The 11450-nt window shown below is 37.6% G+C and overlaps 1 protein-coding gene across 1 annotated transcript in view; it reads left to right on the top strand.

Annotated features, from left to right (window-relative positions):
* Positions 1-11412, top strand: part of LOC107084728 (tetraspanin-33-like) — a 23434-nt gene extending 12022 nt beyond the window's left edge. Inside the window, exons 2-8 of the mRNA XM_015374699.1 lie at positions 172-229; positions 714-841; positions 1003-1077; positions 5932-6027; positions 6320-6448; positions 9091-9252; positions 11180-11412. Of these exons, the coding sequence (XP_015230185.1) occupies positions 172-229; positions 714-841; positions 1003-1077; positions 5932-6027; positions 6320-6448; positions 9091-9252; positions 11180-11248 (717 nt within the window). The 3' untranslated portion in view covers positions 11249-11412. The remainder of the gene's footprint in view (positions 1-171; positions 230-713; positions 842-1002; positions 1078-5931; positions 6028-6319; positions 6449-9090; positions 9253-11179) is intronic.
* Positions 11413-11450: the final 38 nt, after the last annotated feature.

The raw sequence follows: 11450 nt of genomic DNA, 5'->3' as shown, positions 1-11450 counted from the left end.
AAAAAAACATATTGATGTTTAAATGTGCATTAAAAAAAAGAAATAAAAATGCTGAATATTTGAACAAGACAATAAGTACACAGTAAGAGCAAACATCAGAGCAGGTAATATTCTCTGAGCTTCTCTAAGACTGAATCTGGTAATAAATACGTTTATTTTTTTTTATTTCAGGTTTTCTCTTTGCTGATTGTTGGAATCGGGGTTTATGCTAAAGTCCAGAAAGCCACAGGTATGTGTAAACACACTTTTCACACACAGTTCAAAATACAGTTTTTAATGTAAAAACAATAGCATTCAGACCAACATCATTGTTCTGTCAGGCCTATTGGATCCCAGTAAAAATCAACAAAGATCTGCAGCATTGATCTCATGCTGGTGTGTGAAACAGAGAGGGTCGGGCTTCAGCTTCATCCCTAATTCTCACATTTAATTTAGGATGTATATAGTTCATGGACAACAAAAAGGATTAACTTGTGACTAATCCCAGCGATCAAACCTCTGCATCTGCATAATCCTCCAATTTGAAATCATCATTGAAGCTTCCAGACTGTCGCAGCAGCTAGTGTGGGAAGGGACAATGCAAAAATAGAAAACTACTAAATTTCAAATAATTGAGTCAAAGAGAGATTAAAAATGAGGGTAGAAAAGTAGAGCAGGAAGTTCAGACGATTGCAGCTTTTTGAACGCAGGCTGTTTTCCTCTCTCTCTACCAGACACGGTGCGGGACACGTTCCTGGTCGACCCAGCTGTCATCCTAATTGTTGTGGGGGTGGTGATGTTCTTCATCACTTTCTGTGGTTGCATTGGAGCCCTCAGAGAGAACATTCGCCTCCTCAAGACAGTAATTCTCCAAAAAGACACATCACTAATATTGACACTGTGTTTTGCTTCAAGTTTGGCAGCTAAAATGACACTAAATCTAAAATTGTGTTTCACATCAAATGCTTAACAGCAAAAGTGTCAATGTGAATTAAACATTCCTGTCTTTCTATTCCTTTCTAGTTTTCCTTCAGCCTGGTACTGGTCTTTCTTATCCAACTGGTTATAGCGATTCTGGGCTTTTTCTACTCTGATCAGGTATCTGCCAACCTTTCTAAGAATGCTCTCTGCTTGTTTTCAGCTCTGCAGTAATCAGGGGGCACTTTTAGGGCCTTAACAGATGCATCATTTATGATTCTTGGATCAACCACAAGCACTTGCAGTAGTGGCTATATGTGTTAGCTCTCCTGGTAAAGAGGTGGAGAAAAGTCTATAAATACATCGAGTTGTTGTTGCACTGCATAAAAAGCTCCAAAAACTTTGAACACTGCAGACCTTTATTTTAAGCATTTGTATTTATTGGGAACCTTAGGAGAAGCCAAAAGTCTCTAAATGATCTGTAATTTTTCACAAGTTTGGAGCATTTCAGAGGAAGAATATTTGCACAATGCGTTTAAACAGGTCTGATCTTCTCTGATCCTCTTCTTAGTTCAGCCAAAATTTGTCTGTGGTATAATTTTCTGAGATGACCATGGAAGATGCATGACAGTGTTGCTGTGTCAGTTTGGCCATATTGTGCAGAAAGAGTCACCAGGTTTTCTTGTATGGCAAAATAGGTTATAGCAGCATTTCCTCTGACAGGTTTCCAGAGGCCTTTGATAGGGAACATTAACCCAATTTAAGTCTTATCTGACTGAAACATCCAGTTCCTGTAAGAATTCTAGTGAAGATTAGCAACTTTCAGGCATTTTCCTGCAATGGGTTTATTCCACATTCTTTAACAGGGAGCCTTGAAGTTTTTGTACCCATCACTGTCTTTCAGTATTGCAAAGTGGAATGCCAAATATGGGTCCTCATTCAGCTAAATAACCAGTGCCTTATAGAAATAGAGCTCTGCATTGTGTCATGTTTAAACTGCAGAGTAATTTAGTCTCAAATTACCAATAAAAAGTCTCTCAGAACACTTATTATTGGCTCACATCAATGGTTTTTAACTTAACCAGATATGCATCAGAGCCCACTGGCACTCAAAATTTTGTAGCATTGTCTTAAACAAAAACATGCATTACATCAAGGTATAAAAGTTTTTTATGCTGATTGATACGGAAAAGAAGTGAAAATTTGCTGGAATATAAACTTGTTAAGAAGAGTGAAGCAAAGTGGTCAGTCAGATTTTCTTAGCAGCCAATCTGCACAGTTGATTAGTTCATATTCATATCTCTAATTTCTGTTCCTGTACTTCACATTTGAATTTATTAAATTATTTTTATATTTTTCCAACCCATACTTGAAAATATTTGAAGTTTCAGGTTTTTGAAAAGTATTCCCTGTAAAATATCATATTTATCAAGACCAATTTATCCCCCAGAACCAACTTGCCACTGGTGAAACGATTTGACTGACATAATTATCTGTATCATAATTCCTGAAGTTTAGGCACCAAGAGTGCAAGAAAGCAAAGACATTATACTATATATATATATATATATATATATATATATAAAAATACTATACCTACCATCAGATCTAATGAACATGAAATATATTTCAGTTTTACAAGGTTTTCTTGTCAAACTAGTGACATGGATTTTTTTGTTGTGGATCAAGCTGTGAGAAGTTCCGAATACCAGTTTAGAATTTATTAAATTTTTTAGCCAAGGCCAAGTGCTGATAGACTCCTACTAAGGAAGACTGGACAGTGAAACTAAATTAGAAGGTGCTTCTGTGGTGTTAAGGTCAGCCCACTCTATGTAAGAACAGAGACACTTGTTTTTTTCTAAAAGGGCTGCAAGAACAGAATCACCCCCTGCTGTTCTTGCAGCCCTGGTTTGGGAATTTTTGCTGCAAGTTCTGGGCAGAACTTTTTTTCTGTGGTGTCAGGAAAATGCTGCAGAGAGAGAGAGCTGTAAAAGCATCCCGGGAGCTCTGCACTTTGTTTCTGGTTAAAGATGAAATGTCTTTTTTCTTTTTTTTATATATATATATATATATATATATATATATATATATATATATATAATTAATTTGTTAAAGATGATAGGAAATTAATTTTTTTTTTTATTCACAAAAACATTAGAGAGGGGCATATAAACCTTTCTTAAAGCTTTTGTATTTCTTTCCTTGAGAATTTAGAGCTTCCTTTTATAGTTTGCATTGACGTTATGTAGTACAATTATTTGTTTAATTTGTAGAGTACCGACTTTTATCTATTGCTCAAGTTTATTCTGTAACCATGTTTCTAGCTAAGAGCAGCTCTCACATCCACTTATCCTGTTCAGTAGCTTCCCCATTAAAGGTCCACTAGGAATAAAAATACAACAGCCAGCAGGGGCAATGTTCCCTTACATCAGTGCATCGTGGTGATGTTCCTGGTGTTTGATAATGCCTCTCCTCTCCCTTGTGTTCTCTGTCAAGCCTCGGACTGCCTGCTGCTAAACAGAGCAGTTTAACAACCCTCCCAGCATCCTTCCTCGCTAAATGATTCAGATGCTTCGGCACTTCAAAGTGGAACCAAATGTTCCATTTCAGGAGATCACTTAAAGGAAACTTTTCCCGCTAATGACACAGTGCGGCGGTGGGCTTCAAAGCCCAAAAGCAAAGCATGGAAACATAGGGGCAGAGGGATCCAACAGGGGTGGGGGTGTAGTTCAGTAAAATTATTTTAGGATAACAGTATTTATCAATATAAACAGTCTGTAATCGAAACAGTCTATGAAACATTTATGAACCCCCTCCCCCATTAGGATTAATTATATCTGAATTCTGTAACTATGAGTCTTCTTACTATCACAAAAGTAAAATAGGGAACTAGCCTGTGCTAAATCCCAGTCATCTGGTCCTGATAACTAAAAAAATGACTTAAATCAGAGGCAAACAGACTTTAGCTAATTTTTTTTTTCTGAAAACCTTTCTACACCTGCTGTATCCAGGTTTCTTCATCCTTTCTGCCGGCTAACACTAGAAGAACTGAGCTAAAGTCCAGCTGCCTTCAATTTAAGCCTCTTATGTGGAAGAAATAGATTATTTAAAAAGAGAAAAAAAATACTTTGATAGACTTAATTAGAATAACAGGCTAAAATGTTATAAAGCAGCTTTATTCAGTTATAACAGATTATTGTTGATATATTTTTTTCAGTGCGTGTTCCTATTTGCATCACTTCCAAGGAGCTGATAAAGAAATTACATTATAATAACTAATGGGCAGGTTTATACTTATCTGCTGCTGGTGAATCTTCCTAAATCCTCGGCTGATTTGTATTTTGTCTACATCTTATATTGATGTCAAAGACATGAATAATTTTGCTGTTGACATTATGTATTCTGCACTTCTGCTGATTCTGCAGACGCATCTGATCCAGAAGGTACACAGAGGAGAGCGATGGTGCTCCTTTCATACATGCATCATCTTATTTTCCTTTAAAAGCGACTCACTGTGCACAGACTGATGCTGCACGATATGCAAGCAACACAAAGGAGGGTGCTTCTCAGAAGTCTACACACCTCTGACATTTTCTCGATTTTATCTCCTCACAACAAAATACAAACAAAACATGTTTTGGTTTTTATGATTGGCCAACATCAAGCACACATGAATAAGAAGTGGAAAGAAAACTGCTCATTGTGTTTACATATGTTTATGTATAAAAAAAATAAAATTGGAGGACATTTCTTTCTGTTCATCTGAGACCAAAGCTGAAAAGCTTTATAATCTATGCATAATGCTGTGTGTCAAAAAATAGCGTCTTTATGCATTATCCATGGTTGAACAGGAGGGTGGTATCATCATGCTTTGGAAATGTTTGATTTACTGAAACAAGATAACTGGTCAGAGCTACAGAGAAAATAGATATAGCTCAATATAAAAATAAATGTATAAAGCATCATTCTTAAGCAGGAAGAGCAATTTGTAAAAAACAAAACAAAAAAACAAACATGTTTGAATGGCATTACTTACATTTTTACTTACCGTACATTTTAGACATTAAACCTTCATCAAAATTTCCCTGGTCACATGGTTTGATCAAAAGCTACAGTTAACAACAATGCTTTTAGTCATTCTTTACAAAGATCCCACAGTTTCTGCATAAATTATGTTTTCAGGGATTTTGTTCCCAACTGAGGAGGGTAGGAAGTGAAAGCTGCATCTCCTGAAGAGTAAGCTCTCAGTCAGGACAAAGACTCCTTATTCTAGATGTAGAAAACTAGTAAAGGGTTAAGATCTGTAGTTTAAGGTGGCTCAGCAAACTATGGTTTAAGGAGCCTGAATTAATAAATGACGTGTGAAAACAAACCTTGCAATGGAACAACGTTTCACTTTCCTTCAACCTAGTTTGTCTCAGTGCATCATATGATAATCCCAACAAAATACATTAAAGTTTTAAGCTGTGGAGTGATAAAATGTTCCAGTAGATCCAGATACTGGTTTATATTCCAACTATAAGGAGCTTTTATGTTTCTTTTTCTTTTAGATCCAACTAATTGCAAACTGTTAGGCAATATGTTTTCATTAATCTTTGTACAGTGCTTGCCTGCCATAACAGGTCCATAGCTAAATTTACAATGTACATTTTGTCACAGCCTTCAGATGGGAATATTATGCAACATGAGGCTTTGCTGTAGAATTAAAGCAGATGTAAATAAGCCAAACTGTTCATTAAAGCTACTAAAAAAACATGGAAAGCCACCAAATTACCCAGAAGTACCTGGCTGGCAGCTATTTTGGAGGCAGCACTGACTGAGGCTTGAAATGATTCCAGCAATTATCAATCATAGGCTCTGGTGGGATTTCCCAGCATCTGCAGAAAGATGTGTTGCAATGTGCTGTTAATACCCCTGCAGTAATTAACAGAGGCTGGAATCTTGTGAAGTTTCACAGTTTAAAAGTCTTAATTTCTTTGTTGCAAAATCAAGCTCCCATTTTATTCATAAATCTCTGTTTTTTTCCTGCTTTAGACCCAGGATGCATTCGGAAAGTTTGTGAAGAAAGCCATTGTGCACTACAGGGATGACCTGGATCTGCAGAATCTGATGGATTACATCCAGAAAGAGGTGCTCTGGTTGATTCCTCTTGGACAGAATTTTCCTTCACTACACTGATGGTTGTGAGCAGAGATCTGTGCTCTGTTTATATTTATATTTGGCCCTATGGAGGATTTTCCACATGAGAAAATAAATAATGCATATCCTGCAGCTCCATGGGATTCCTTATGGGGTATTCCTGCTCCATCTGCACATCCTGGCACCATTTGGGAGCCTGGGTTTTTCCTATTGGCAGGCTGCACTGTAAGAAATGAAACTGGACCATATTTTTAAATATACCCCTTTGTTTTGGCGTCTCTAGTTTAAGTGCTGTGGATGGAACAACTACACAGACTGGTCGTGGAACCTGTACTTTAACTGCACACATGATAATCCCAGCTCAGAGCGCTGCGCTGTGCCTTACTCCTGCTGCACTGCTGTTCCTGGAGAGGTGGGTTCTATTGTTTTGATGTTTCATGTTGTTCTTTATATATAATGTTAGACATGAATACTTAATAACTAAAAAAGGCTTCAAGGGTGTTTTATATGTTGGTTAATTAAAAAATGAAGCAAAACTAGGACACATTGCCATGGATTATGATTAAAACTAATTTTCAGTATTTATCATTAAGGTTTGGGCGCAGGGCGATTAAATAACAGCCCTTTCTCCTGTCAATCTACTATATTTTACACCCTTCATCCCAAAACAAACATCATATAAGCATCATGCATCCTTCAAATATGTGGCATGTCTCTGAAAATTGCTTATTTTTGAATTAACCTCAGAGAAATGTAATGCCAACATATACAGGTATGCTTGAATTTAACAGCATGAAAAACATCTAGATATCGCCCTTTAGAAATGACTGTCACACTTCTCTTACAGTTGTGCTTCAGATCACATCAAGAGTAAGCAGACTCAGATTAAATCAGCTCATCTTGATATGTTTTTTCCTCCGATCAGTTGTAGCTACTATAGTTTATGGCACAGGGACTAAAATAAAACGCACAATCATCTAACTGCAAGACCCCGTTTTCCCACTGAGGCACAGCTGCCGCGGTGATCTGACATCCAAGTAGAAGTCGCAGTAGAGGAGGCAGCTTGTAAGGTATCTGAGTTGTGCTGCTGTAAGCTCGATCACCATGTCCAAAAAAATGTGTGGCAGCCTGGCTTAGCTTGAGATCACAGCATGAATGCTACAGTGTTGGACGGCTAGATGCCGATATCTTCCTAAACAACCATATTTCTAGATGCCAAAGTACACAAAGTAGATCTGATTATGTTTTGTGAATGAAAAGAAATAAACTCACCAAGGTTAACTTTTTCTCCAAATACCAATAAGAACATATGGCGGTAGATGGGGGATTATGTGGCCTTGAACCTGAGCTCTTCTGCATAATAATATGTCGATTCTGCTAGTACACAAGACTATGTCAAAAATGACATACATTTAATCTAACAACAAAACAGAGTGATATGTGCAGAGAATAAAGATGCTGTACTGGTTAAATCAAAGCTTGGTCCTTAAACTTCATAGAATCTCCAGTAAAACTGTACAGAAGAGAATGAAATATTTGTTTTTGCATCGATAAAAAAAGCAGTGAGTCATTTCAAGTAAATTAATAAAGCAAATATCAACAACAGTTCATTTCAGAGCTTGTGAAAACATGGTTATATAGCATCTCAATCATATAAGCCATGCTTCCTGTCATCCGTGCTGATCAAATGCTGGTTTATTCTCAGTAGTATTTCTAAAGTGGATTTCCATTCAGTGCAAACGCTTCATTTCATGTAGGTCAGATTATACTTTTTTTTTTAAGGCATTATACTTTATCCTGCAATGTGCCATACAGCCGTTGGGCTGCAGATGCAAAACAAACAGCCAGAGTTGATTGACCACAACACAAACTGTATCATATTGAAATATGAGATTTCCTCTAGTCTCTCAAAACTAGAACTGTTTCTTTTTGCCTGAAGGCAGCAGCTGCATGTCTAGATCAGATAAAGGGTGATGTGGCTGTCACACAGGACCGGCCTCAGGATGAAAAACCTGGTTCCATCAGAAAAGATGAAAATAAGTGAAACGGAGAAAAAAATGGTTTTTGTTTGATAAAAAAAAGAATATCAAAGGCAAGATGTCAGATGCTAAATCAAAGATATGTTGTATCGCTACATCTCAGTTTTCCCATTTTTAAAAAAGCGATAGACTCAAGTTTACCCCCAGGTTGCATCACCACTTCTTTGAAGAACACAACTAAATATTTTGCCACTCTTGCTTGACATTGTCTCTAAAGTCCAACAGAGCTGTGGCTCGTTGAGAAAACTTTGGCTTAATAAGATTTTTGCACATATTTTCTATTATATCTGTTACAAAATGATGGTATCCAACTAGTCTGAACATATGCATCATGTCCTCATAGTTTGATCTGCAAGAGGTGAATTCATCAGCAATCTACAGCAAAGCTGGCAGTGATTTCACTGAGTTTTAATGATATTCAGTACTCGGAGCATCAAAGAAGGCTGTCCACATACATATGTACGAGGTACATGAATGACAGAGCATGCCAGCTTTTATTGGGTCTACATTAAAAAAGGAAACTCTTTTGTCTATAAATGCTTATTTGGTGGGAACTCTTTCTAGTTATATTGCAGACCAAGCAGCACAATGTGAGAACTAAGACTGAAGGAAAACTAAGGAGCTCATGTTGAGCCATCACAGCATTATTGATTAAACATCAGGCTGCACAGAAAACGGATCACAGCAACCTTTTCCAACATGGTAGAAAAAAAAATCAATTAATTAAACAGCCTCACAGTCGATGCAGTGCTGCAACCTGCTGGTGGCAAACGGAAAATTCACTTTATCTGCAGGCCGGTTCGAGAGCTTCAAGTCATTGGTGCTTCACTATGTACGCCTGGACTGCTTTGTTTTTTATGGCTCATTAGCCTTCTGTGCCTCCGCCTGAGGTGTCACAATGATAACATTTAGTTTTTCCAGGAGCTGTAAGACAACAGCCCAGTGCAGTTTAATCTTGCATGAGGCTTATGTTGTATTCAAGGCCACTTTCTGTTTTTTTTTTCCTTCTATCCAGACGGTGATCAACACCATGTGTGGTTTTGGAGTTCAAGCCCAAACGTATCTGGATGCAGACAAGGCAATCTATCCAGTAGGCTGTGCAGACAGGGCAGTGATGTGGATTGAGTCCCATCTGCTGATGGTAGGAGCCCTGGCCCTTGGTCTGGCCTTACCTCAGGTAACCCACCTCACACTCAAGGACATTTCATGTTATGCATGATTAAACTGCAGTCTTTTACCCCAGACCTCAGAAATCAGATACAAAAGAAGGCTTTTTCTTCTAAATAAGCTACAGGTCAATGAAGGCATCAATGGAGGCGTGCTGGGTAGAACATCCAGTAATCAACCTATTGAGCGGACCTTCCACCTTTAAGGCAGTGCTTCTTGCTGCGTTCAAGTAGTTCTAGAAACACTTCATCGACCAGTGCTCTGCATCAATTCTAAAGTAGACTTCTTCAATATAAATGTATTGTTTTCTTCCCAAGAACTTTCTGCAAAGTGCCTTTTCAGAGCATTATTACCACACCGTAGAAAAAGAAAAGCCAATGTAATAATAAATGCTCAGTGAATGTCAGCCCTTCCAACGACTTTATTTAAAACACCGACTTATGTGCAGTAATAAGGTGGCACAATGCAACAATTAACTCCAACTGCAAGATATCCATTCCAAGGTGTTTAAAAGTGCATTTTTAGCCTGTAAACCAAGTAAAGGAGTATTAAGCTGTAACAGTATCTACTGAAACAGGGAAGATGCTGACAACTCCCACTCAGCTGCACAGCACGTTCACACTCCCACAGCAATTAGTCCTTTTAATATCTAAAGTCAGAATAACATAATATAAGCTGTTATCAGGAGCTGCACACATGAGATAAAATAATCGCACAGCATCCTCTCACTGCATTCATTGACTGCGTTTCCCAGAAATCCCGTCAGACCGACCACATTAGTGCAGTCATTGCTTTGATGTTTTGGGAATTTGATTGTGATGATGCCTTTTTGGCGACGATGTTCAGCAGACACTGATTAGATCGGTCACTTTAACGGCAATTATTTGTTGGCTTGTTTTAATTATAAAGTAAAACGTCTGATGGGTGCATCAGTATAAAGGGCCTTGCAAAAGTATTTATACGCCTTAGAATTTATGGGGGGAAAAATGACAGTGTTTGCCAAAAGGAACACTTAAATGCAGTTTTTTGCATAACAGTGTTTAAGTTGAGCCACAGATTCATAAATTGTTTACTGGTCTAAATTTAAATTGAGTCATTCTCTGTATAATCATGCATCAATATGTATAATCATGAATATCTGTGGCTCTGACTGAATGTTAGGAGCGGCCGTACAGAATCCCCACAGCATAATGCTGCCTTTTTCTTCAAGATAAATCAGAATCAGAAATACTTTAATAATCCCAGAGGGAAATTACTTTTGTTACACACTCCAGATACATGTATATATATATATATATATATATATATATATATATACACAACAAACCACACAAAAATATAACATATACACTTATAACTCATATATAAGGTGATCTGCTTCTGGCACATTTTTACATTGTTTTTAGTCTGAGAGACCTCCTTCAGAGCCAAATATCTGAAGTCTATGTTGCTTAAAGGCCTAATCTATGTTGGAAATAACCACTTGTTTTACCATCACATTCTTCACCTGAGCTGTGGGTCCTGACAGCTCCTCCAGATCCCCCAGACTTTTTGGTTGCTTCTCCTACTTACACCCTGGTTTCTTCCTGCTGTGTTCCTTTTTTTTTGTCATTTTTTATTTAAAACAAAAAACAGACCATCTAATCTCTTAAATCACACACACAGGTAACGTCTTATTTAGTGCGGTTGATAAGGGAACTGAGTACACATTCACACTACTCTTTTTTTTATTACACCCTATTCATGACAATGCATAAAAATATTCAACGACTGTTAAGATATTTGCAAAGGACAATTCATCATTTCATTTATGAGATGTTTTCCTGGCAGCGCCTAACAGAGAACTGCAGCATCCCTCCAAAGGGACCTTGAGATGCTCGTTGCTGGCTGTGGGAGAGCATGTTCTGTACTCTAAAGTGGCTGCTGATGTTTTCTAGATTGCAGGCATTGTGCTGTCCCAGATCCTGATCTCTCAGATCCAAAAGGAGATTACCTCAGCATTTTGAGGGCAGATGTAGAAGGACGTTTGTGGTGCTCAAATTTTCCCATGAGGGCAAACACATCTCACCTACATATCCTTTTCCTGACATGCCACTCTCTTTGACAAAATTAATAAGATGCACTTTCCTGTGACACAAAAGGCACAACAAATGTATATAGTGCTTGTTTTTTTTTTCTTTTTAATGGTACCATTTATAATAAAAATTA

The sequence above is a fragment of the Cyprinodon variegatus genome, unplaced genomic scaffold, assembly GCF_000732505.1.
Source record: "Cyprinodon variegatus isolate N-32 unplaced genomic scaffold, C_variegatus-1.0 Scaffold108, whole genome shotgun sequence".
Classification (NCBI taxonomy): domain Eukaryota; kingdom Metazoa; phylum Chordata; class Actinopteri; order Cyprinodontiformes; family Cyprinodontidae; genus Cyprinodon; species Cyprinodon variegatus.
This window is presented reverse-complemented; position numbering and strand designations above follow the sequence as displayed.